At 39.8% G+C, this 27,706-nt stretch overlaps 1 protein-coding gene across 3 annotated transcripts; it reads left to right on the forward strand.

The window, feature by feature from the left end:
- Positions 1-2,844: 2,844 nt before the first annotated feature.
- Positions 2,845-26,753, forward strand: APLF (aprataxin and PNKP like factor). Of its 3 annotated transcripts, none has more exons than XR_008465813.1 (9): positions 2,845-3,287; positions 4,704-4,855; positions 6,107-6,233; positions 8,108-8,286; positions 11,045-11,433; positions 17,776-17,901; positions 19,484-19,630; positions 20,949-20,987; positions 25,788-25,879. XR_008465813.1 is itself a non-coding variant. In XM_054197480.1 (9 exons), exons 1-9 carry the CDS (start codon positions 2,993-2,995, stop codon positions 25,991-25,993), a joined length of 1,560 nt encoding a protein of 519 aa, XP_054053455.1. In that variant the 5' UTR covers positions 2,846-2,992; the 3' UTR covers positions 25,994-26,753. The 3 variants fall into 3 exon arrangements, 2 of the variants coding, with proteins under 2 accessions (XP_054053455.1, XP_054053456.1); XM_054197480.1 differs by having other exon boundaries at positions 2,846-3,287; positions 19,484-19,530; positions 25,788-26,753; XM_054197481.1 differs by lacking the exon at positions 2,845-3,287 and adding an exon at positions 3,344-4,045 and having other exon boundaries at positions 19,484-19,530; positions 25,788-26,753.
- The last annotated feature ends 953 nt before the right edge of the window (positions 26,754-27,706 follow it).

A 27,706-nucleotide genomic window follows, 5' to 3' on the forward strand; every position in this document is an offset into this window, starting at 1 on the left:
TTTATCTAACAGGAACCTGATCTAGTGCCATTGAACCTCATGTTCAAGACAGGACGCTTCTGTCCTTATGTTGCCACGAGGTCCTCTGCCAAAATCCGCAGTAGTTAATTTGAAATCAGTTCATATTAGTGAAGTTTCATAAGCATGGCAGAAGTCTTCCTATGGAAAACGGGTCCCAGATTGGTGACTGAATGTTGTAGGGATACCTCAAGCGATAGGGACCTTCCCTGCATTTTCCCACTTTATACTCTTTAGTGCAAAGTAGGTAGAGGAAGGTGATATTCAAACAGAATTGTAATAAAATGATCTTGTGGTCACTTTTATGTTGAGTACATGACAGGTATCTCCTCTTTTACTAGCAGCAGTTTGTAAAGTCAGTCCCAAAAATCAGCTCTGGTAAAGCAGGGTCTGTGTGGTGGGAAATCATCATGTAGGAAAAAATGAAGTTTCTGAATGTGTTTTAGCCTTACTAAAAAAATATATGAAGTTGTGTTATCTCACGTGGTTATCAGAATTATTTTGTGTAAAGTAGTAAACTTTGCTCTACTCCCTGTCATGCAAATGACTAAAATGCATAGCTAATGGCAGAGAGGCTGCTTCCATCCTGCCTGGTGCCTGGATCTGGGAGTCCTAATCCAGAAATCCCACAGCCAGGCAGTGGAAACGCAGTGTTGCCAAGCCCTAACACCTCTGTGGGTGCAGCTTCAGAGAAGATCCTTGTAAAGACTCACTCCCTTGAGATGAGCAGTGGGGATATTCAGCCTAAGGTGGCTGCCTTGTCCTCTTTTCTTCCCACTGTCTGGATTTGTCCCTTTTCCCAGCCTTCCTTTGTGGGCTCTTGTGTTGTGCTGCTGGTACGATACCCTTCAAGTCAAACACACTTTTTTTTTCCCCTCTTAAAAGTAATGTCTTCCAAAATAAAAAGTGCAAATTGAAAGTACAATCAACATCTTTTTGACAATACAGCAGAACATTAAATTTACAAATATAAAATTACAACTGAATATTTAGTCTTATTTAGAATTGAAAATTAATAAGATAAAGTGCAAATTAAAAAAAAAGGACGGGGTTTTTTTTGAGAAACTTTCCTCATATGTTTGAAAACACAACTGATTTTGAACAGCAAAATATTTACAGTTTGGCAGTCTGTGAGTTGTTGATCAAATGTTCTTGAGTTGCAAGAACCAGCACTAGTTTCTCATCTCTCAAGTTCTGCTTCCAGGATTTCTCCCCACGTGTCGACATCCATCGGATACATGCTTTTCTCTGGCAAGCTGTTTTGTGAAGGAACGTTGCTGTATTTCCCACTCAGCCACTCTTGCTTCACTTTGCTTTTCCAGTAGTTTCTCAGTAATGTGATCTGGTGGAAAAAAAGACAGCTCAAATCTTGGAAATGACCTGATTTAAGTTGCATTCAATACCAGTAAGTTTTGCATTGGAAGATTAATGCTAGAAAAGGGATTTGTAACGTGTCTTTGGATATCTAGTCACTAAGCCCAGGAAGGTGCACTGCTGCCAAGAAGCAGACCTTGGTCTACTTCCAGCTTTTCTAAGTTGGGTGGAAAATTGCTTCTTGCCTTAATTCCTTGAGGGACAAGATGAAAACCCTAAAGCAGGAATTCATCTTACTCCTTAAAAGAGGTGCCTTTCACTTTCTCTTCCTCTTTAGATTATTTGTGACCTTTAACTCTTGTTTGGGCTCTTACTGCAGGCTGGCTGGATTCTTCTCTTCAGCCAACCTTTTAGTGCAAGAAAATGCTGACTTGGTGTGTGTTTGCTTCTACTTCAAATGCCCTCTTCAAAATACAGATAAAATAGAGAATCAGTGCAGGGAGCTCTGGAAATTCCTGTACAAGAGTAGTACAATCTGTACATTCGAAGGGCAACCACTACCTGCTTCTGACTTTGCCTCATACTGAAACAACTCTACTGAAATGTGGGAGTCTTGAACTGTTGTTTTTTTGCTGCTGCTTCTCTTTTCACTGCTGTAATGCAGCCCTGCTCTCTAAACACACCAGATCCCCACACCGGGTGGGGATCATCCTTTAGCTGGTCCAGAGCAGTAACTGCAAAACCACTTCTATTCCGATCTACCTCAGCTTGCAAGCTGGACTCAACAGTGACTGACAAAATCATAGAACTGTCTAGGTTGGAAGGGACCTTTCAGATCATCGAGTCCAACCATCAGCCTAACACTGACAGAAAACATCATAAAACCATGTTGCTAAGCACTATGTCTACCCGTAGATCTTCCAGCGTGTTCAGCTCCCAACTCCTCAGAGCAGCTATAACTGGGAGTGCGAGTGGGGAGAGTTTCAGAACAGCTTCTCAGAGCTCCTGCTTCTTTCTTCTTCTCTACCCCACCTTTCTTTCTTCTGGATAGAAGTCGTTCAAGGTGTACTGAGACAGAGCTACCCAGGATGAATTTCCGGGAGGCAATTCCTCACTAGCAGGGCTGTTCTCATGAAACCAGAGCTCACACGCTGCCTAGCAGGGACATGTTGTCTTCTCCTCCCCAGCCCTGTCTACTGGTATGTGGCCTTTCTTCCGTGTCAGGGCTGCGCAGATGTGGGTATGATGAAGACGAGTGCTGGCCAGCGTGAGGACTAAGCGGATGTGCTGAGCTGGCCAGGTGTGGTCCTGGGCAGGGAACAGGACAGCCTTGCTGTCACTTCTCTGTGTGTTTAACCAGACGTCCAGCTGTTGAGGTTCACTACCAAGCCAAGCCGTGACTATGGCGGTTCCCCCATTAGCCTGGGACAGGTGACGTGTCCTGATGTCATTTCTTTACGTATTCCTATTACCAGCCCCAGAAGCCTGGCCGCTGCGGACGTTACGTGGCTGGCGCTAACTTTACCTTCCAGGAATACCCGTTTCCCCGGTCGCAGTCGATCTCCCGCCGGCAGACGGCCCTCAGGCTCAAGCAGTGGTGCCTCCACAGGCGCTCGCTGCCCTCGATGACGCGGTGCCAGCCCTTGCACGTCGCGGCCGCATGACACAAGCTCTCAACGTCCAGGTCGCCGAAGATCCGACAGCTGACCTCCGCAGGGAGGACGGCCACGAAGTCGGCCGGGTCGTCTTCGTTGTCTTCTTCTCCTCCTCCCCGCTTCTCCCGGCCCACAGGGCGGAGCGCGGCCCCCTCCATCCCTGCCTACCCCCCTCACCGCGGCTCCGGGCGGCCGGTGCCAGAGCCGCTCCTCCGCCGCCCGGCATCTCCCCGCCTTCCGTCTGCAGTGGGACGTCCCTTGTTTTTAAACCGAATCTTTCGGCTTTTCGGGCCGGCGGAGGTGAGTGACGTAGAGGGCTGCGACGTCATCAGGCGGCGCCCGCGCCTGAGGTAAGGCCGGCGCCGTCCCTCGGGAGGAGTGGAGTGGGGGGGGTCCATTGCGGCCTCCTCCCCTCCCGAAGGGAAGGGGGTGGCTGCCGCCCCCGGTGCGGGTCCCTCGGGAAGGGGCTGGCGGGGCAGCCCCAGCCGCCCGTGTTTCTCCTCTCCAAGCGAGGAACCGGTGGGTTTGTGCCCGCCCTGCGGCGCTGAGGAGGAGGCGGCAAGGACTGCCCGAGCGGTGCTCACTCTCCTAATTTCCTCCTAATTCTCTGTGCTGGTGAATTGGCTAGCAGAAGGGCAAAGGGGTGAAGGAAAAATAATTGCGGTTTTGGTGCCCTTTCGCGACTGAAAGGCATTTCAGACGCGGTGGCTGCGACCTGAGGCGTTTAAAACCAGCGCCCGAGGACGTGGTGTCGCCTCAGAGCTGCAGGTTGTAGCCCGTGTTGAGAACTTGACAACTGGGCTGCATCGTGGCCAGCAGGGCGAGGGAGGGGATTCTGCCACTCTGCTCCACGCTGGTGAGACCCTACCTGGGGTACCGCCTCCAGCTCTGGGGCCCCCAACATCAGAAGGACATGGACCAGTTGGAGCGGGTCCTGAGGAAGCCACAAAAATGATCAGAGGGCTGGAGCACCTCTGCTGTGAGGACAGCCTGAGAGAGTTGGGGTTGTTCAGCCTGGAGAAGAGAAGGCTCCATGGAGACCTTACAGCAGCCTTCCGGTACCTGAAGGGGCTACAGGAAAGAAGGGGCTCTTGATCGGGGAGTAGAGTGATAGGACAAGGCATAATGGTTTTAAACTGAAAGAGGGGAGATTTAGATTAGGTATCAGGAAGAAATTCTTTCCTGTGAGGGTGGTGAGACACTGGCCCAGGTTGCCCAGAGCAGCTGTGGCTGTGGTGTCCCTGCCTATGGCAGGGGGGTGGAACTAGATGGTCTTTAAGATCCCTTCCGACCCAAACCATTTGATGATTCTAAGTGCTGGATTCCTTGGGCATCTGATCCTGAAAACTGTATCTTAATGTTGTTACCTAACTGTAAGTATAGAATTAAATTTTGGGAAGTTGCAAATTCTAAGCTGTAATTTCATCTTTCTCAAAGTCACTAGCAGTGCCTAGTATAAATTACGTACTTAAAAGCGAGAACACAGTACAGTAGGGTTCTGCAGCAATTGGAAACTATTTACTTCAAATTACTTTCAGTGGAAGGTGGAAAGGAAGGCATGTTTATTTCCTCTGTAAGTTGATGTAAAAGTATGTTATGTTTAATTTAGAAGTGTTTTAATGGCAAATGTTCAGGCCAAGTTCTGTGGTTATGCAAAAAGTACGTGTTTATATTCATAATGAGTTTGACTAGCTAAAAATTAATTTGCTTTCTCAGAAAAAAATCAGGAGGCTGATGTAGAAGAAGCACCAACTGTTCATCCTGTTGAGATGTCATGTAGTCCATCATTAAGAGAACCAGCACGTTCCAACTGTGAGATACAGGGAGCTGCAAAAATGAGGAAAAATGATGCTACTTCCAGACATCTGGTGAGTGCTTAATTTTTAAGTTAATATTTGTAAGCATGTGTTGAAAATGAAGTAAAGGTGTGTTTTCTAAACCTTTTTCTCTGGAATATAAAAAAAAAAATGGCTGCTGCTATAGGAATATTTTGAACTAACGATATGGTAGCTGAGTTCAGTACTGCAGAACAAAATCCATGGTCTCTGGTGTGTGCTGTAAGTACCTGTGCTGCAAGTACCTGTGAATGCCCAGAGGAATGAATGGCTCTTCTTCCAACCTAAAAGCCTCTGAAATTTATATCTGGAGAGCGTGCGGTTGGATTGTAGATGCTTTGTGCTGGCTATGAGTAATATCTGTTTATAGTGTACTAGCAGCCCATTTCATTTGAATTTTACAGTTTTGATGGAGTTGTGTTGTGAAGATCCATACAAACCCACAGAAAATAACTCCCCTGTTTTTCCCTGGCAGCCAGCACCTTGTCCAGCAAAACAGAGTTTTCCATGCAAAAATCTTTCGCTTTTTTAAAATGTGGCTGAGTAAAAATGGCTTTCAGACAGTCTGGTGTGTGTACAGAGCTGGCAGGATTTTTCTTAGGTCTTCTGTTGTGTATCCAGCGATGTAGTGCTAAAAGGGACACATTGGTCAATGTCATTGTACAGTAGATAGCTACATACGACGAATGAAATGTCAGCCTTTACTGTAGCTGAGATTCCTGGGATGGATACTTGCCTTTTAGTAAGTAGAGATTCAAGCTGATGGTATTACTTCCAGTACGTAAGTATGTACTGAACATGACTTCGGTGTATTTAATTTGTTTAGAGTCTGGTTCCTTTCTGGAGAAAGGAATTGAGAGAATGCTAGCAAGACCTTTCTGGTTTTTTGGGGTTTTTTTTGATAAACAGGCATTTGTTTGTTAAACATTCTCTTTCTCTTATTTCAGTGTGTTGAAGCTCTATAGCAAGATGCTGATATAGCTCTTCTATGACACTTTCAGTCTGTAGCTTTTTAGATATTTATTCTAAAGATCTAAGGAGGTGTTTGGGTTTTTTTACTACATGAAGGTTTCTATGGAATTGTTTTTCTGAGTGTGTAGGAACTATAGAAAAAAAAAAACCAACAAACAACAAGCCCAAATCAGGCAACGGGCACCATCCAGAAAGTAGGTAGTTATCCAGGATGTGTTTGAAGAACGTAACTGTGTATAAACTTGTGATCTAGTTTTTTGCCCCTCTCTTTTGCAACTGGAAAAAGGTACTGATCAGTAAATGTTGTTTCAGGTTCCTCTTTCTGATGATAATGAAAATGAACAGTCAAAATCTATTCAAAGAAAGAGAGTGCTTCCGTCTTGGATGCTGGAAAGAGATCTCCTGGTTCAGAGGATTTGTGAGCCTGTAATGAAAGGAGGTAGGTTTGCAGTGTAGTACATTTGCATACCAATATACATTCATGTGTTTTGATGCTATGTTCTTAAATTATAATGGTGGTGATAGAAAGTATTAGTTTGCTACTTCTTTCCATGTTTTGCCCCTGGCAGCTGGCAGAGACTGACTTCTGTTGTCGTCTTTATTATCAGCCCTATGGGTGTGACAGAGCTCTTTCTGATCAGTTGATTTTCTTCCTGTTCTTTTTTTTTATGCCAGATAGTATACTCTCTTTGGACAGCTGAACATCTGATGTTCTGTAGCCTGTTCCTATAAACTTACCTCTTTCATTTAGTATGTAAATTCTAGGTAGTTTCTGTGCCTTTAATTTTAAGCCTTCTCCACACTTAAGTCACTGATGTAGTGCCTTTCTAAGTTTAGATTCTTCTAATTTCACAGGTTTTAGAGCTGGGGTGTTTTGGGTGGTGGTGTGTGTTAGATTATTTTTAACTGTGACTGAATCAGACTTGATAATTTCAAGTCCAAAGTTTCCTCCTAGGAGGAGCAGTTCATCGCATTATAGTAGTTTCTGACTAGTATGAAGCATTCCCTTGTGTCCTTCTTGCAAAAAAGAAATTGCTGAATATACAATAAGCTTTGACCCCTGTGTATCAGTGGTAGCAGCATCAAAATAACTGTGTTTAGTCACTATCAATGGGAGACACATGGGTGCAAGATTGGCACAAGCCCAGGAAAATTTTCTAGCAGTCTGGCTTTTGTCCTGGGAGCTTGTAAAGAGTTCTAAAACTGCTATTAGATGGTCTCTGACAAACTTATTGCAAGGCATTTATGGAACTGAAGGACTAAAGAACTGAGAGAAGGGAAATGACTAAGCACATTAACAGTGCTTCTGCGTTTCTATGTTTCTCTCTGATGAAGGCAGCATGCCCCACCCTGCTCACGTTTCTGTGGTGAGGTGTGAGGTAGTTTAGGTGCTAATGGCTGAGTTTCCTTCATTAGTCAATCTAAGTGTATGGGCTGTGGCTGGTGGGTGTATGTCCACTCCTCTGCGTCCAACAGCTATTCTGTCATGCCTCTGTTTCCATCTGCTATCTCTGCTGAAGTGATCTAATGGAAAAATTTGGCTCTTTATACGCAAGCAGGCCTGCAGAAGTATTTCCTGTGGTGTCTGACCAACTGCTTCTTATCTCCTGTAGTAAATGCAGGAGTCTGGATGGATTGACCTGGGCAATTCTGGCTGTAAACACCTCTGTCATATGCCGTTGGCTACTCTGCCTATTCCTCTCCTCAAAAGCTAATTTTGAGAAAATTAGAAGAAGCAAAAGAAATTTTACTCCTCCCCCCCCCCCCCCCCAAATCTAGACTGTTCCCTGCTGGCTTATTCCCTCAGGTGAAAAAATTGCACGTACCAGAGGACTGCCACTGGCCACGTTGAGTTGTTGAGTCCTGCACTAGTGTAATTGTTTTCTTTATGTTTGATTCTTGGGGTTTTTTTGGGTGGGGTGGGAGGTTTTGTTTGTTTGCTTTTTCTGCACAAGTACTAAAATGTCTGTTCTATATGTGTTTATAATGTTTGTTTCAAACATTATAAACTGAACATTTTGATCACATAGGTGCAGAGATTTGGAGCTGTCTGAGCAAGGGATATCTGTCTGCTGTTGAAGGCCTGACCTTGGGGGAGCTAGAGATACATAGGAACGCTATTGGAGCTGTTTAAAATTCCCTATAAGCGGGAAGTGCAAAATGTGTTGTTGAAATAGCAAATGCACAACTGCTGCTTTTTCTCATGCTTTTTGCCCAATCTTCTGCTTTGATGTAGCTTTAGATTTCTAATGCGGTCAGGATTTTTATTGTAATAGTTGCATTCCAAAAGTACCCTTTTATTTTTCTTTTAAGGTAGTAGAATGAAAAAATGCCAAGGAAGGGGAGAAAGTAATATGGACTCATTAAAATCAGAAGTAAATGTGCAGCAGAAAAAAAGATTAGCTTCTGAAGAAACTGTAGAGGATTTTGAAGGTGAAGAGCAAGATCAAGGGAAAAGGAGCTGTCTTTCCATCCCTGCCCCTTCATCTCAGGTAATTTTTTGGCTCAGGGCAGAACCATGGTATTTCAAAAAATGACAATGTAATTGGCAATGTCATATTGAAGGTTGAGTTTACAACATAACTATGTGTTCTGCTTGTGATTTGTTGTTTAAGAGTTGTTCTAAAATGCCAGTCCATTGGACAGCACTATAGCAAGGACCTGGAAGTCTTCAGAGACTTGGTTTTCTGCACTTCCTTCTCAGGATCTGGGATTTAAGCCCCAAATGTTCCACAGAAATACCAGGCTTTCAGCTTTACAGCAAGAGGATGGAATATGTGGGCCGAAGTACTGGTCCTAGGATTGGCTTAGTGTGTGGTTTCTTTTTCCAAGAACCGTTTGGGGATAGGTGATGGTGTGACACTGATATAATGTGACACTGGACTTTGCCCGAACGAGTGCCATTCTAGTTGGTGAAGTTTTATGGTCAGAAAATTATGGCGTGTGGCTTAGCAACTGCTATGTCTTGAAGAAAGGTAGCAGGGAGTGTGCTTATGGCACTATCTAATAATCCAAGCTCAAAAAAGGAAAGCAAAAAAGTAATCTGAAATCCAAAACTATCTGTGGCAGTGAGCGAACGGGCACTTCAGTCCAGCTGCTCGATGTGTCTGTGTCTTTAAATTACAGCTGCATTTATAGGTGGTTAAATGCTTACTGATAGCACCCTGCTAATAATGAATGGAGAAGGGTCATTATCAAAGACAGCATATTCTGATGAGAGGAAAGTGAGGCTTTCACAGACTTTTCCTTTAAGTGAACAACCTGGGCAGGTGTTTCTAATGTCTAGCATTACAATTACCTGGATCTGTTATAGGATCTGATAAAATACTTAAAATACTACTACTTGGTAAGCTTCATGGTTTTTGACACAGAAAACAATTGGGGGTTGGTTTTGTTTTTTAATTAAATCTTAAGGTTAATTGAAATTAGCTACTCAGCGTACCCTTCAGGGTGGTATCTTTTAATCCGAAAAAGTGTTCTGAGAGGGGAGCTTTGTTGTTGGCTGGGTACATTAATACCAGCTGCAGTGCTGCTTTCTCTTTGTCAAACTACAAGGTGAGTGACTACATAATGAATTGTTTCATTTTGCAATTTGTGAGTATGAAGCCTTACTTATTTTCTCCTAATAATGTCATAAATCATTTTTATCTTGAGCACAGTGTAAGAAATTGCCTTCAGAACTTTGCATAAAAAATAACGTCTTCGTGCAAGCAAAAATAATAATCATAGAGAACTCTAAAAAAAATTGGAATTTTGTTAACAAAACCAAAATCATGCTCCTACTGTCACATTTAAGGCAATTGAGAAAATCTGCTGTAGGGTGGGAAGTAAAAAGAATATTAATTCTCCTAAGTGCCAGGGGCCACCAGATGGCAGTGAGGCTACATACGCGCTATAACCAGTGCCAATAGTCTGTTCTGTTGTCTGTGGTTTTCCTTGACTACAACCTGTTTTTTAACTAATTGTCATAATAAATGTGAAAGTGTTTAGTCTCGTTATATACAATATAGTCAATGGATTGAAGTATGTTTAGAGAAGTCACAAGTGGGAGTGGCAAATTAGAGTAATTTAGTCCTCCTTTTCTAAAAGGAGGGCTAATTTCCTAAACTGCAGTTGTTTGCTGAGCCTGATTTTGGGAGTCTCGATAAGAGAGTCATCATTGTCTCCAAGTTGACTTGCTAAATATGCTGCTGTCAGGGTGATTTGATGTTACTGCTGACTTTGGCCTTTCTTAATCATGTTGCTGCTCAGATGTAATTGTCTCTGGTTTTGGTTATCATTTTATGAGACTTGCATCGAAAGGAACAAAATCAAATAGGAAACCACCAGCTGATTTTCAAGCTTTGCCAAACACATACTTGTAAACCCAGTATAAATTTACTGGAAGGGAGCCTAGATAATAAACTGTAGAGAGCAGAGACCTTTGAATAGTTCTGCAGTGTATCAAAGTAGTTCAGCCTTCAGTATAGGTATGATTCCAGGTAATGTCTCGGTTGTCAGGATGATGTTCCTGTCTTGATTATGTATCTTATTCTTTTTCTCAAGCACACATCTCTTATTTTAAGTGCATATATGATCCAAAATTTAAAATGCAGTGTCTGTCAAAAGTGAAATTCTTGCCTGATGGTATCTACTGACAAACTGTATTATGATTTAGAGTCATGAGCTAAAGCATTTAAGATGTATTGGGACGGGATTAAGCTCAAGGTGTATATCATGAATTCCCATATATAGATAAATATATATATATCCCCCGTATACCTTGGTACTTCGGGGATTAAAACTGATTCTTGTATAGGAATGTATGTTCTTCTAAAGTGTATCTATAACCCCCATTCATTCTCCAGGAGCAGTACGTTTAATTTAAAATTAATTTAAGCTGAAGTCCTTGGGCTATTCACAAACTGAGGTGGTGAGAGAGGAGCCTGTCTGTGTTGGGAGGGAACTGAAGCTGAGGACAGGAGCACTAGGATAAGTTTTTCTTTAAATTGTGTGTGTGTCTGTGTGTTCCTAACTTGAGCCTTTCATTCAGCAGCTGCATTTTGCAGCTAACTTCAGTTTGGAAAGTGGAGTAGAAGGTTTTAAAGGCTGGACCAGATGATTTTTTGAGGTCCCTTCCAACCTGGCTGTTCTACGATTCTCTGATTTTGAAAACTGGAATGATGAGATGAGGCAGAGTTTGACCTTAAAGCTTTTAATTCTGAAGAGCGTAAATTTTCAGGTCCTTCAAAATGTAACCTTGTTCCACAGAATACATCTGGATTTCCCCTTGAGAGTACCGTGAGAAAAATGGAAGAAAATGGCAAGACTGGAACAAAAACCCCTGGAAGTTCTCTGGAAAAAAATGGTAGGCAGCTGCATAGTAAATGTTCTAAAAGAATAGGTCAGATCTCCAGTAAAACAAATGTAATTGAGGAAGCAGAAAACAAAGAGCAGATTACTGGTTCTACAAGCCAACAAGCTCACTGGGGCAGGACTTACCAAAATTTTGGTGCCCAGGAAGGGATTCTTGAGCCTGATGCAAATCTGGATTACGAGACTGAAATTTCTGATTCAACCAGAAGTGCAGATGCTTCAGAAAGCTCCAAACAGATCAAGCGTAAGAGGACACCTTGCATGTATGGAACAGGCTGTTACAGGTAAAGCAAAATTAAAACTAGCTTAAGATAGCTTATTATTAAGAAGTAATGTATTAGCTATGGAAGAAAAAACCGTAAAGTCGTTACAAGCTTTGATTTGAAAAAAAATCTTTTGGTAAGCAGGGGACTGATGAGAAACAAATGGCATAACAAAAATTTTAAAAGTATAAAAGGAGGAGCCAGGATGTTGTGCTAACTGCTACTATAACCCAAACAAGGGATGAAATACTTCAGCAAATTAAAAGATGAAATGTAGGAAATAAGAAACAAAGGTCCATTTTAGAAAAAAAAGAAATAAAAAAACCCACTGTGTGTACAGTATGTGTACCAGCAGGGAGAAGAGATGTAAATGGTTTAAAGCCCAACATAGACCCTGTAGGCTTGCTTTATTACCAGATAAAACTTATGAAAGATGATTGTATTTATTGAAGTTATTGCATGCTTTGTGATCTGAATATTTAAAATACTTATTATTGGTCCTCGCTAAATAACCAAGAATGATTTTTATTATAAATTGGCCGGTCTGCCTTTTTTGTTGTGTTTTTTTTTTGATGCTTTTAGTCCCTACCTAAAACCAGAACAAGGCATACTTACAAGCTCCATGTTAACCCTTGTCTGGTCAGTGTCTTTGATAATACTTCAAGTGAAGAACAATTTTACTTTTTTTTTTTTTCCCTTTTTTCTCCTACTCATATCCTCGCACTTCACAGTGAAAGATCTGTCATACAAAAATTGTGTGCGATACAAATGTTCCAGCAAAGTTCCAAAACACCATTGCTGAGTGCCTGGCCTCCTGATAGTTCTTTCTGCCCAGAAAAGATCTGGGGTGCTGTGTATTGATATATCAAAGAGAAGATACAAATCTAGAGGTGGTCTTGAGGCTAGCAAATGACCAATGACCTGAGGACTGCATTTAGAAGACTTTTGGCTCTACATAAATCTGTGTACACCATAAGCACAAAATATAAGGCTAAGCCAGGAAACAGGGGGCCCTGTGACTTTTCCTTTTTCTCCCTTCTCCTCTCCCTTCTCCTCTCCCTTCTCCTCTCCCTTCTCCTCTCCCTTCTCCTCTCCCTTCTCCTCTCCCTTCTCCTCTCCCTTCTCCTCTCCCTTCTCCTCTCCCTTCTCCTCTCCCTTCTCCTCTCCCTTCTCCTCTCCCTTCTCCTCTCCCTTCTCCTCTCCCTTCTCCTCTCCCTTCTCCTCTCCCTTCTCCTCTCCCTTCTCCTCTCCCTTTTTTTTTTTGCCTTCAAATTATTTTTTCTCCTAAGGCGCTTGAACAATAGGAAAACCAGTGAGGTTATTTAGAAAACAAACAAGCACAAGTAAATGGATTCTTGTTTATGTTCAATCTGTAAATCAAAAGCGTAAAGCTGTTATGTTAATGAATACATCAGATTTCCAGCTTTCATGCAGTTTTTTTTCATGTATCTCAAATTTTGCCCTTAATGAATATGATGAAAACATGTTTTATTAGGCAGTTAAGCTCATCCAGTAGTACAAATGCAGCCTCTAGTTTGCTATAGCTACTTTTAATTTTGCTAAGATAAGTTTTCTCCTGTATGGGGGTTAAGCTGATTTAATGCTCTAATATGCTGAAGGATTCCTAATGTTTAGGAAGGCAAATTTTAGCTACAGCTAATATGGAATAGGAGTCTGTATGTGTGTGTTTATTCTTGTGTCTTTATTCAATTCAAAAGCAATACTTTTCCAAAAGTATAGGTAATACTTAAGTAAAAAGAAAAGTAAAGTAAAAGAATGCTCTGGAATAACGCATAACAAAATCTTCTTCTGTTGGAGAAGTTTGTAAATAGGAAGTATCAAAAACATCAGCTTTGATCTGCCAGAAATGTCATGCGACTAAACAGTGAAAGAAATACGCTTTGTAGTCTGTCTTAGTATTTGCTTTTAATACAAGATGACCAAGTCGTCTTTCTGCATCAATGGCATAGCTATGTTAGATTAAAGCGAATAACTGCAACTACTCATGTTTTCAACAGACCATGTATGTAAGTGTGACGTGTATGGATGCTTTGAAGGAACATGTTGATAGCATATTGAGTTTTTCATTGTGTAGTGTTTTCCTTGAGCAAAAACTAGTTTTTAGAGTTGCTAAGGAAGAGGAGGTGCTTTGAGTGCTCTTTTGAGTACAGTGGATAGTTTCCCTCTCCTTCATTACTTTAACCTTATGAAAGGTGTCTTCCAACAAGATATGCTATAGGAGTCAACATCCTAAAATAGTACTGCTTTGGTAACTATAACATTTCCTTAAAGTTCTTTTCTAGGTTAGATTTCTTATTCATAAAATGTCATTTATCCAATAACTAAATACTCTTCAGAGTTCTAGTCTTTATTTTGTAAAATCCTATTAAGAGATACTTGTCTTCTGGATATGATTAGTAAAATAGTACAAATTGAAAAGATTAAATGCTAGTTCTGTTAATTTTATTAGATTTCTCTAACACATATCTTAAACGTTTAGGAAATAATTTTGTAACCCACAGTTCAATTTCTTCATTTATGAATTTGAAAACACTGCTTTTGAAAGAATCAAGCTTGATGCACACCTTTTGCTCCAGGGTTTCTTCTTGTCATTGTCCTTCAGTGACAGATTCTCTTTCTGAGGTAGCCTGAAGCTTTACCAAATTGAAAGAAACTGCTGTTACCAACAGGAAGCAAAGTGCTCTGTGTGTGTTATATCTGACTGTATTTGTTGTGGAGGAACTTACTCTTTGAATACTGTCTTGTGTTCGTTTTCTCTTCTGGTGCTTCTTTTTCTGAACTTAGAAGAATAGGGAATTAAAAATAAATCCGAACCCAACCCCACTTTTCAAGGGCTGCATAGAAGGGGTGCGGTAGACCTGAACTCCCATCTCTAAAACTGTAACCCACAATTTTCGTCCACACTGGGCATGTGTAAATCTTTCCCATAGCTGTCAAAGCAGGGGAACGCTCAACCAGCCTTTGGATTACTATTGTGTTCTTTTAAATACTTAGCTTTTTGTTTGCTTGTGAAAATAAGTATTTTTCCTTTCACCTTAAGCTTTTAAATCTGGCAGCTGAAGACCTGAGTGTGTCTTTTGGAGTCCTGTTTTCTAATAAGACTTAAAATGTATAGCTTACAAACATCTTAAACGGAGTTGTGGCATAACTTCAGGCTTGAATTCTACAGCTCCGTAACTCCTGCTGGCAATTCGTTACAACTTCCCTACCAGTTTCTTTAGTAGCTGAGAAGATAAGCTCTTGAAATGGCAGGGGTCTTCTGCATGTGGTTATGAAGAGCCAGGGATTCTGACCTAATCAGTTCAACTTGCGCTGGAAAAAGCATTTAAGTTGTTTTTGGTAGCTGCACAGACAAAAAACTGTCTTAAATGTTTCACTGAGCAATACTCAACTTCTGCTTGAGATGGCTGTATTGATTCTGAATAACTTTATCAGTTTTATTTGCATAACTTTTATTTGCATAATTTTCTACATCATGAAGTGTGAGTATACAAATTCAGAGCGTCTGTGAAAGTAAAGTTACAGTAACTGCGTGAGTATGTTTATGAGAAGGCAAATCTCCCATAAAACTTCATTCTTAAAATAGGCTTTTAATTGGTTGATTTTTTTGTGTGAGTAAAGCTTACTGATTTTGTTTTTATCAAATGAGTAACATATTCCTGTGCAGTGGTTTTGTTGTGAAACTAATTAACTTTGGAGTGCAACTCATGGCGTGATAGATGTTGTGCTCCTACAACTCAAATCTTTTGTGTCTTAAAAAAACCCAAACAACCCCAAAAACCCAAACCAACAAAAAACCTCAAACAAACCAAACCCTTAATAAAAGAAAGAAGCCTCAGGTTTTTGCAAGAAGGGAAAATGTTTGCCTAATATAAGCCGTGTACTTCTCTGCGTCTATTTATTTTGCTGGATATCATTACACAACACATAGAGGTGGAATTATGGGCAAATTATCCCAGTAAAAGGAAGATAAAATATGATGTTTCTACTGGTCCTGAGCATCTGAAGTAAGACATGTTTAAGATGCTTCACAGGTAACGTATAATTTGAGGATCATCATCCACTGGACCAAAGAATCCTGAAGCCTCGTAATCAGGAGTGTACATCAAGACCTTTTAATCTCTTCCTCCTTCCTCCCGTACTACTTTCTTTTTCTTTTTCCTTTTTTTTTCCTCTCTTCCAACAAGGGCTGTTTGGTGTTTTCCAAGTAGGTTTCAAAGTAAATTTTTGAAAGAAAATGGGTATCTTCTAACATACGATAGGTTGGCTAAATGACAGCTATTAGGCCTTCTTTCCTTGGTGGCTATGATGCTCCATGTATCTTATTGTAGGAATAAATATAAAAATGATTTCACAGAACATTAGTTGCTTCTGTATCCCTTTCAGAAGATAAATCGTGTCTCAAATGACTCAAAACTCTTGCTTATATTGCTAATAAGCTAGCTTCATGGGTTTAGAAAACAAAGCAAGTAGCCTCTAAAATTACTTGATTTCATCCCATTTTACAGCCAGCCTGAATTTGGTGTAAGTGAAGTTTCCTGAGAACTTGTGGTAGAATAAATGATGAGTAAATGCAATCTTGCAATGACTTCCAGTGAAAAAATATTTACTTACCCTACAGTTTGCAGGAGTTAACAGAAAAGACCGGGATAAGAAGTTTGTCACCTCTGTAAATAGATCGAAGAGTTACTGGGTCTTTGATAAGTATCTCATTGAAGAGTTTATCTGTAGCTTGCTTGTTGAGCTTCCTGAATGAAAGATACCAGGCAAATGGAGATTTGAAGTATCAATACTAAATATCTAGTAGTTTTTGAATGCCTAAAAGGAGTCCTGAATGGCTGGTAGAGCTCACAGTGCTTAATCATTTTGCAAAAGCTGTAACAGAAGCTTTTTTTTCTTATGGTAGTAGGTGAAATGCTGAAATTAACATTGGCTGTTACCTATAAAGTTTGTAAGAGGTAGTTGTGAATTTAAAGGAGAGAATGGCTGAGATCAATGAAGAAGCTGTTGTGTATGTAGCTAGCTACATACATGTTTTTGGCTTTGTGTTTCTAAATGCAGCTGTAACAAGTGTAAATAAAAGCAGTAATCACTCTGTAGTGTAAAGTTGTCATTCCTCTTGCTTGAGGCAAGAAGTTCGCCTTTATAATTTGCACAAATGCATTGAAGGTTATGTACTTAGTGTGGTAAATCACTGAAGTATTTTGTGGATGTCTTTTGGAAAATAATTTATTAAAATATCTCACATTCCATGCTTTTAAATATTATGCTTGGAAAAAAGTGTCTCTAAAAGAAATCTTAGGGAAAACGTAGATTTGCTTTTGGTATGAGTATGTTCGCTTTGACATAATTTTTGTAGTGTTTTGATCTGTCACGTGAATTTCTCCTGAAGTTGTAACCCGTTTTTCTGTGTTCTTTTTAATGTCACTTACAGAAGTTTTGTAATGCAAACGCTTCTCTAAGTAGTGTTGTTATAGCTGTCTCGTGTTGTATGGTGTGTATCCAGACATATTGCCTAGAAGCAATAGGAATGTTCTTTCAATAATGCATAGGTTTGTATTCACTACTTGCACACCTTGGATTCAACTCTGTAAGTGTTGCAGAGCAAAATGTCATGGATGCTACTAATGTGCCCTCATCACTAACATTGGTGTGACTCAACTACATGCAGAGCCATCATGTCTTATGGTACAACTTCGTGTCATCGTTGTAATTTGGTATTTCAAATAAAACGTCATGGTAGCCAACCAAACTTGCCAGCATAATCAATGTAACGTCTAATAGACTGCTCCATCTGGAATAATGTGCTAGCATTTGAAGTATTTGAGTGAGCAGTAACTTGTATACGGAACAGAAATAATAGTTGAGGGCAGATTGCCTGAGGCTAATATGCGATTACCCGAGGATGTGGGGAGTCTTTAGTGCTGCAGTTGTTCAGCTGGCCCTTCCAACTTGTGCTAAGGCTTCAAGTAGAAGTTTCTATCGCGCTTCGATAGCTCCAGAAGGAGTCGTAACAGAGCAAGTTGTCCACTGAGTAAGATTCATGCTATGTGACTACATCAGTAGATTGTGTATTTGTTGGAGGTCTGAAACTTAAAGCTGAGATGGCAAATAGGAAAATTCCTGTTTTAACCTCCTTTGCAGCCTGTGCTGCAAAGCAAAGCTTTTCTTCTGTTATCATGAAAGTAGGTCTTACATTCTGTATAAAGTTAGATGTTAGAAGCTCTTTTTTATGTAACCACAGAAAAATGAGTTGTCACTGATTCAGTAACACCCTTCTTATCTCCACTTCTCATGTTTAAATGGAACAGTCAGTTCTCTCTATATATTTGTCTTTTCCAGGAAGAATCCCGTTCACTTCCAGCAGTTCAGTCACCCTAATGATGATGACTATCATGAAACGGAGATCGTAACTCAGGGTAACAATGATAACCGGCCTGAATGTCCATATGGAACGGCTTGTTATAGGTAAGAAACACTGTACAAAATGGCTTTTCTTGTTTTACAGGTTAAGACTGTTCTCCCCTGGAGTTACAAAATTATAATAGGATAATGAGTAATTCTTGACGTTAAATCTTGAGTGTAGGCTATCATTATGGTTCTTCCTAAAGTCTCACTGCCTTCTGAAATTTCCTGTGGACAGACTGCTACCTTTAAAGTACCCAAGTCTGTGCAAAATATTTGTTAGCGATTTCAGCTGGTAAACATGAAAACTTGACTTTTGGAACCTATTCAGTGACTCAAAGATCAACACGTTTGTCAATGTAGTAAACTATTCCCCCTTTTTTTTTTTAACATAGATTATAGTTACATGTTGTTCTTGATATGTAATTTATAAATTTTGATAAAGTATTTGTTCAGGTTTTGTACAAAAACTATTTTAATCGGTTTTGATTTGTTAGAAAGCATAATTTAGGTAACAGCAATAAAATCCAGTTTATGTCTGACTTCAGTTTCTTCTAAGCACTGTTGATTTTCTTCAAAAGATTGGTTTACCTCATTGTATTTCTCAGTGTCTAGGTTTTACACTTCTATTTAGCAGAGTTTAATGACTGCTCTGTAATGGAAAAAATGGACAAAAGGATATATTTTGAGGCAACAGCAATTCTGTGGGAGCATATTGAAATTAACAGCTGCTGTTAATAAAGATTTGCCTTAGCAGAAACACTTTCTCCTCTCTCTCACAGAAATTGTGATGATCCTAAAGAGCATGTTCTCTATGAAATGTAACAAAATGAGGGTGGCTTTTAAGAAAAAGCCATGTTATATTCAGCTAATGCAGAAAAGGTTTCTCTTCTGAAAAACAGAAAATTGAGAAATCTGGGTTTATTTCGATAACGAAATTGACAACATACTTTTCAGGAGTACAACGGATGCTTTATGCAATTCCAGATAAGACAACCTCTGTGCTGTATTAATTGATAATTTCTTAATCTGTGTTTGTTTCTTTGGCGGTAGAGGAAAGGAAGCACCTTGGAGCAATAATAATTCTATCAACAAAGCAACAGATGCAATTTGAAGAGTTTTCTTATTTTTGTTGTCTTTATCTGTTGGCTACTACTTGAAGGGAACATAATTAAATGATCTAAATGCTATGCCTTGAGTTGGGATCAAATGGTCTGATGCCGACAATAGTAGTAAAACACTGAAATAGGCAATTCTTCTTGTTCCAGTACAGTGTATTTAATAAGAAGCTGTATTTTCATTTTTTATTCAGGTAACTATCACTTCTGTCTAATGCACACATAATGTACATTGGGATGGCAGTAGAGATAGAATTGTAAATCAACTTGAAGCATGTGAATTTGTGACAATTTTTTTGACATAAAAAATAAGACTTTTCTAGTGAAGACTAACTGTACTATTCTGTTCTTTGAAGAATAAGAAAACATAAATAAGCAATTGCTTTTACAAGGCAGTCTTCACAGCAAGGGTATTCTGTAAAATATAGGAAAAAGGGATGAAAATTATCCATAAAATACCAAGGAGTTCTGGGCTTGTTAAGTGTGGAACAAGGTGGCAAATCAAGCTTTTACTGTTTTCTTTGCAGGAAGAATCCACAGCACAAGCTAGAATACAAGCACAGTGCACCTCCAGGTAAGCCAACTTGTTCGATGTAGCTCAAAGTGTGGGAGGGTGAAACTCCAGAACCCAGTAATGGATACCAAAAATTTGGACTAAAATGCTTTCAGCTACTGTAAGTGAAAAACACCGCATTTACAGCTTGCTTTGTATTGCCCTGCACCCTTGTGCTTCTTAAGCTTGAGTTCTTGCCCTTGTCTGTGATAAGGAAGGTTGCTTGGCCACTGCAAACCTGCGCTCACTTTTTCATATGTTTTTCAACTGAAGTGAGATGGCCTGGGTCAGACACAATTGACATAGTTTATATGCGTTTTATCTTACATATTGACAAAACTGCTGTGTGGCAAGTGGCTATTTTCATAGGTTTTATTGAAAGTTAAATATGGTGTAGTGTGACACTACTGGATCTCTGTATTCTACTTCCTCCATTCAGAGCTGCAGTATTACAATGAAAGCAGGCAGTATAGTTAGGTGTTACTGAAGTTATTTGTCAACACTGGGTACTGCAGTAAATTATTTCTGTAGCTTTTCTCTCACCCCCATAGCAAAATGTGTACAGAGAAATATTTTATGTTTTAACTGTATAGATTTATATGTTAAGACTTCATACTTACTTTTTATTCTTATTTTTCTTTTGATAGGAAATCCTCAGGTAATATATGATTTTAAAGTCTTGTGATGCTCTAAAACAAACATTGCAAGCGTGTCTGTCATCTTATTTTATTTTAAATTTTTTTTGGACCAATGATTTTCATACTGAGAGAACAAATTTTTTCATGTATGTTCTCTTGAGGCTTGGAGGCAATATAATTAAAACTGAATATGAGTTTCTGTTCTAAAACTTTCTAGTCTTTTATATTCCAATAACTAGACTTGTTGAAAAACACAGGGGAATGTGCTGTTTACATTTTTTCTGTTTGTAAAGAATTCAAAGAGATACTTTGCATTTTTTGTGCTTTTCTTGATTATTGGACTTGAAATTTTTTTCCACTTGAAATCCCAGTGCAATAAACAATACTTCAGAGCATGACAGTTATGGAAATGCAATGATATGTATTTTACTTCAAAGAATCAGCATTATGACATTATTAAGGAGAAATGGCATTTATGGAAACAATAGTGTGAAATATTTAAATGTTTTGAAATACTCCAATTTTCTACTTAAAAAATCCAACCAGTATTGATGACATTTGTCTGCAGATGGCATGATTCATAATAGCAAGAACTGTTCATCTGGGTATTCTCTCAAGAATCATTCAATACTAAAAAAAAGGGGGGGGGGTTGGGCAGCAGAGTAGTTTCTGTACTTGTAAATACAGCAGAACCATTGCAGCATTTATTTTAATAGGTCAGTCTTCTATTCTACCAACCTCAATGAATAACCCTTATGCTAGGTTGTACTCTGTCCTGACTAATAACTTTTCTGTCTTTAGTAACCGAAAGAAGAACCCGACAACGGACTTCAAAAAATGGTGAGCATGTTCTAATGTTGTGAATGGGCACATCAGCACGGGGTGCAACTGATCTGCCTTGGTTTTCGGGCATTTAATAGTGCTGGAGATGCTTGATAATACTTAGCTGAGGAGAAAGTATTCGTTATTTTAGTATAACCCTGCTTGTTTTATCACATGTAATAGTGCGGAAATTGTCTTTGTGTCAAGCTTCCTGGGTTGACGTACCTATACTTCCCTGGAAGCAGACAAGAAAGCAAACAAATCTTTTAAAGCAAGACACGTGGCTAAATTGATTCTTCCTTCCTTGCACAGGGGTCATAACAGGATGAAAGGAATCCAATATTTCATCCACAACTAGTTAAGGTTGCCCTGTAAAGATTGATTGCTCTTGAAACATTGGTATATTCCTTCTGCATTGCATTGACCTTTAAATAACTTTCAAGTGATATCTGTGCATGTGCTAATGAGCTTTTCTTATACTTACTAAGAGGTATTGATGTTTCAGGTAAGATACTGGCTTGTTAGGACTAAAGTATAGAAGAAGGTTAATGTCTTTGAGATCGGGGCAGCTTTAACTTTAAACCACATATATATCCTTCTTACTTTAATTTCTAGTAATCAGTGAGGATTATGTAGTAGCACAGGTGAGCTGTAGTCTCTCTTGATAATGTAAATTGTAATACTGTGTGTGAATATCTCCTCCACTTACCAGTGGCACACATAGCTTGCTTTGCTGCTGCCAAGAAGGTTAACTTACACATTGTGAGTGCGCGGACTCCAGCTTTAAATATCCTTTCGGTCTGTTTTCAGGCTTCTTTTGTGTCTCTTTCATGTGTGAAGCTTCCTATTCTTTCTAAAATAATTTTAAAAAGTGAGCTTTAAAGAGCAGCCTGAAAGTCTGATGGTATGCCATCTTCACTTCCACTGGCCTGAACAAAGCATGAGGATGTGGAACTGTGGCATCTCAAGTAGAAGTGGGAACTGGCTTGTCTTCCTTGAGATCACCAAGGTGATCTCCCAAAGAAATCGTCAAAATAGAGAGATCTACCTTCTAGAGAAAATAAATAAAAGTGCAAATAAGTATAGTTAGTTTTCTAGGCAGGGTGTTTTGCCCTCCATTTCCGTTGTGGGTAGATGCAAGAGTTTGCCGTTATTCTTTCTGCTGACAAATTTTTTCCCCATCTCATTTCCTTATCGTGTATGCATGCACTCTTGCTATCACTGAATGCTTGATAGGGTTGTATCTGTGCACTAGTATATTCTGAGGCGTATTTGTTACCTGTCTGTTTTGACGCATCCCATGCCCCATCTTGGTCACTGCTCCCTTGTAGAAATGTGTATTACAGCGTCGTGAGAATTGTTAGCAGCATTGTAAGAGCAGTGAGGCGTTAAGATTTTATAATAAAGCAAGATGAACTGTGTGCATATCTGAAGTCCTCCTTACTCTAAATCTAAATCTTGAAGGTTTTAAACTGTAGCTGTGCTTTCATAGGTATACCTTCCTTACGTGAAGGTAGATCTTGCGTGTACAGCTCATGGCACGTCGTCAGCCAACCGTGACTATGGGTGGAAAAGTCCTTCTCTTGTAAGCACATAAAACTTTAACACGGAAGTGAAATTCAGTTTATCAAATTCAACTCCTCTTACTAAGAAAGAACCAGGGAAGAACTGATGTTCCGTGCACAGGGAAAAGAAGGGAATTCATTAATTAAAGTGCTGTTCATATTTACTGGATTTTTAGTTTATTTTTTTCTATGTCTTGTTGACTGGCTTGCTTAGCTCTCTTGAGGGCAAAGCTTGTAAAAGGCTGGGCTCCACAAGCTCATGTCTGAGGCAGTCAAATGGAGGCATGTAAGGTCAGTCCCACAGACAGGGCTCCACTAACCCTTATTTCGTGCTGTTTGTCACAACCGCGCTGTTAAGCACAGCAGCATTAATTTCCATACAAGTGTATTTAAACTCCACCAGCCAAGAAAAGAAGAGTACCATCTACGTGACATTTGATATGTTCAGTTTTTAACATTTTTAGCCTAATTGTTACCAGAGGGACTGCAGATTGCCTGTAGAGAATGCAGTCTATGTTCTGAGAAATAATCTAAGGCTAATTTCCGGGAGAATAGTTGTAAAGGAGGAAACAAAACAAAAAAAGGTTAGAGTTATGCTGTCATTAAATTGTCACTACTGAATGACCTCACTACGTTGTTGCTACCCAAGATGAATGACCTGCTGTGGCTATAGACTATACAGGATTCTCCTACATGCTTCTTCGTAGGTTTTCTAGCAAGCTAATCAGCTCACTTCCAAATATAACTCTTTGAAAAGGACAGTCAGCATGTAAGCAAGCTTTTTCTCCCCACGTGGAGCAGATAGATACTTTCAGAGAAAGTTTTAAGGTCATCTTTAGAAATACGGTACTAGGGAAAAGGCAAAATTGCGCCTAATGAGCAGCTTTAGGGGCTGTGGGGCTGAGTTAAACTGTAGTGGAAAGAGGTGGAGTGGGAAGACATGGAAAGAAGCACATCATTCACTGCTGAAATCTAAAAGCATTGATGTACGGGGAGGAAAACCATAGTATGCTCCTTGTACATTTGTAGGAAAATATATGGAAGTAATCGGTATTTTGCCAGAATTGCTACTTCTGTTGTAAAATACCACCCCATAGTGCTTTGAAAGTGAAGAGCAGCTTTTCTTTGCTAAGCAGGTCTTGGGCTTATTACTCTCATAAGCTTAGCCTTGGAAAAGGGATTTTGTTCTTATTGTATTTAGCATCTTTGTTTTGACCTCTCCCTTCCAAGACATAATCCATGCCGCAGGACCATAGTCTGTGATTCTTAGAAGCAGTTCTGCTGGTGTGGGTAAACATGGGCGTGATTAATTTCCTCTGAAGGCTGGTAAACAATAAACTAGCAAGCAGAATAGTGGATTACAGCTCAAATTTCAATGTTGGCATTTTCAGGATTTTTTGCTAGGTAGTGCACAGTCAGTCCTTCAAAGAATATAGATTGCTAGCCATAGCGTATTTCTCAGCTATGTTATTGGCTGTGTCACATGTGGCTGAGGAGGTCATTCAGTGCCTCCGTAGCACAATTCACCCATTAAAACTGCGTATCTTTGAGAAACTTGGCTAATGTTGTAAATGCTTTCGAAAGCCTTGGCTGAGAGTTGCTATAGAGTGCAAAATGTTAATCAAACCATAAGATAATTCTGGAATAGTAATGTTCCCACTAGTAGAAAAATGTAACTGATAGAAGATGTGATCTGACTACATAAGGTACTAGTGTTCTCGTTAGTTCACCACAGGCATAGCTTGCATGCCTGGAGCTCTGACCTGAGGTTGCAAGAAGCTGCTAAGAAATGCTTATGGTTAATATAAATGTTGATGATTTGGACTAGGATCTGTAGCTGAGAAAAAAAAAATACATGTTGATAGTTTCATATGAAAGATGATAAGAACTGCTCAGCAGATAAATTTTCTGTATGAGATCATTGACAGGCTATCTCTAGATGAAATAAGAACGCAGAAATTGGAGGCTTGGAAGAAGAGAAACAAATATGGTTTTACTCAGAGGTATGACTGAAGGGCAGAACACTTGGTTGGAATATTAACAGACTGGCTAGTTAGGAATTGTGGACATGTAAGAAAAAGAGAGAGTGTGCAGGCTTTTAGAGCAAGGGTTATGCACATCTGCCAAAATCACGAAGCAGTGGAAATAAACTTGTTAAGGTTCACAGCTACCAATAAATAAAAGGAGAAGACATGGCAGCAGCTTTGTATAGACAATACCAAATCAGATAAGATAAGGCTTCTTCAAATAGTAGAATTATCCTTCCCCTGGGAATTGATTTAAATGTGCCAACGTAGTCAAACAACTAAAAGAATACTGCAAAACAAGCTGTCTAAAAAAGTTTAGGAACATGCTGTGAATAGCATCCATTTCTTGTAAACAGAGGTTTCTGAGTCTTTGATTCTTGCCAATACAGAGTATTACGAAATACCATGAAGGCAGGAGGCAATTTGATCACAAATGTAATTTGTGAAGAAGATGGATGGACAGCCAATTAGAAAGCAGTGCGATAGAATAGACTGAACTGGGAAACAGGTAGGCTGCACCCAGCTCAGGAGAGAAGTGTTCAGCATGTGTTGTTTCCTTAACCTGTGTTCAAAAAGGAAGCACAGACTATCCAGCATGGATCCAAGTTGAGAATGTAGGAGGCGAGTGATCTAGCAGATTCCCTTCTCTCACCTGAAGCTCAGGAAAGAAGTGAATGGAAATTAAAAGCCATGTCAGATTCCAAAGAGTATGAGTATCTGAGTAAGTACTAAGTAAGTATATATGGATGAAGGCAGAAAAGTGATGGTCAAAATAGCCCTTTGACAATAGCGAGAGGCTAAATGGCAAGATAGATGGATTGTTTAGGTACAGAAGCAGCAGGAAGCCAACTAGGAAAATTGTGTGTGCCACTCCTTAGGGAAAGGAGGGTTATCAGAAGACATTATCTCATAGTGTTTTCATCTGATATCAGAAGACATTATCAGAAGAGGCCTGATTCTGTCTTCCAAGTGCCGGAAGGAAAGCCAGTAAGGAAGACTGCTAAGTAGTCAGACTGCTAAGTGGTAAGTGCTGCAGTAGGGGTCAGAGAGAGATGGCACAGCTTTTCATGAATCTTGAAAATCAAACCCAAAATTGTCAGCATTGCATAGAGTGCTTTAGTTGATTCTTTCCCCTCCTGAGGGGAGAGACTAACTAGATGGTCTCTGGAAGGTCTCTCTAGTTCTGTATTCACGATTCACGAATATATGACATTTTGTCCCTACAGGAAGAAGGGCTGTGGAGAAAGACAGTGCCAATGATGATGAACCAAATGAATATGACCTTAACGACAGCTTTATAGATGATGAGGAAGAGGAGTGTGAACCTACTGATGAAGACTCTGACTGGGAACCAAGTTCAGAAGACAAGGATAACGAAGATGTTGAAACGCTTTTGCAAGAAGCACATAGATTTGTTAAGACCAAAAAGTAGCTGCAGGGGAACAACATTACGAATGTCCAGTCTGATTCTGCTAAAACATGGATGTGCAAGGAAAGGAATTGCTTGGAAAACTGTTTTTTTCCTCAGTGATGTAGGCACTATAGGAAGATTTTAATGGGGTCGAGGGGATTCAGCAATGCCTCTCTTGTCCATATGTATTATTTTGGTGGGTTTTTTTTGTTTTATTAAGTGGTGGAGGCAGAGGACTGAGCTCTGGAAGTTTTTGGTTTTTTCTCATCTATTTCTTTTGCAACACCATTGGTGTCTCATAGTTTGAAATACAATTTTAAAGATTGTTAATGCTTCCTCTTCCTGTGCTTGAAAGAAATACTGGCATTAGGATAGCCATTTGTTTTGCTAAAACACAATATATTCTGTGTTGAATTAAGAGGAGTTACACGTCACACTTGCAGTATCACAGGCTAACTCTTGGGCATTGCAGGAGAATCCGTCTAAACCATTTTTTAATGTTGTTTTGAGTTAGTGCAGTCTTAAACTTCATTAGTCTGCTACTAGCTGTCCTTTTAGGTGTCATTTCTTTGATTCTCTTGATGTACAGTGGTTAAATACAGGTTGTCTAAATCACGTGAGAAGAGTATCTCAGTGTATTGAACCACTTGGTTGCCTCAATAATTTTGGTGTATTTGCTCTAATTACAGTAGTGGCTCTTTCCATGCCTGTACATCACTGGAATTGTGTTCGGTTCATAATAAAGCTGAAGTCTTGATGACTGTATTTTTGCACAATTAAACTTGTAACATACTGTGGGAAAAACGTGTAACTGTGTCTGTGATTTCTAAAGACTTTGGGGGGAAGTCCTGCCTTCAATGTGTTCACAGCTTCTCTGAGCTTTCAAGAAAGGTAAGGTCTCAGTGTGGTTTGGGACAGATGACTGGAGCCATGTGAATTGGGTGCTTTTTTGGACATAATCCTGAAATTCTGCAGGGCAGGCATTCTGTGGTTGTGGCCCCCCTGTGAACGCTGCCCAATCATGGTTGAAAATAGACATCCAAATACACTCAAGCTTTTCAGTTGGGTGGCAAAATATTCTGTGCTTAAAATAAAATGGCCATTGCTGCAAGGTGGCATTGCTTTTAGATGCAGGATCATCTTTTGTCAATTGTTGTTAGAAGCTTCTCTCAAAAATTGTAGATATCGAAAATATAAACGTTTACAATGGGCAACTGTTCCGAATGTGGAGAACATCAGCTTCTCTTGGCCCGTGGGTCACTGTTTGCTAAAGCTATTCCATACAGAAACAATCTAGTTGGTGTTTTTTACAGTGTCTGATGATTTCTGTGACTGTAACCCTCCTCAAGCCCAAGCATTCTGCATTGTCGTGTTATCTTGTGAATAGCTGTTTAAGCTGCTCTTGGGCGCTGCTAGCCTTGACTTTGAAAGTAGAAATAGCTTTTCGTCATTGGAAGCTCCCAGTCAGATATGTAATCACAAAATCAAATTTAGAAGTAATTCTTGGTTTTTCATGATAGATCAAGTTTTATTACTGAACTGAAAAAGGACTGAAATTATGTATGACCAAAGCAGCACCCTGGGACAGTCGAAGCCATAAACCAAGCTGCTCTGTACTAGTAGATTGATGTTATCTCTATTTAAGCGTATTTTCCTGCTGTTGTATTCTTTCCTTAACACAGGATATATTTTTAATCTTATGGAGGGATGAATGTGAAACTCCAGGATATTGGA

This window comes from Rissa tridactyla, chromosome 3 (assembly GCF_028500815.1).
Source record: "Rissa tridactyla isolate bRisTri1 chromosome 3, bRisTri1.patW.cur.20221130, whole genome shotgun sequence".
NCBI classification, from domain to species: Eukaryota; Metazoa; Chordata; class Aves; order Charadriiformes; family Laridae; genus Rissa; species Rissa tridactyla.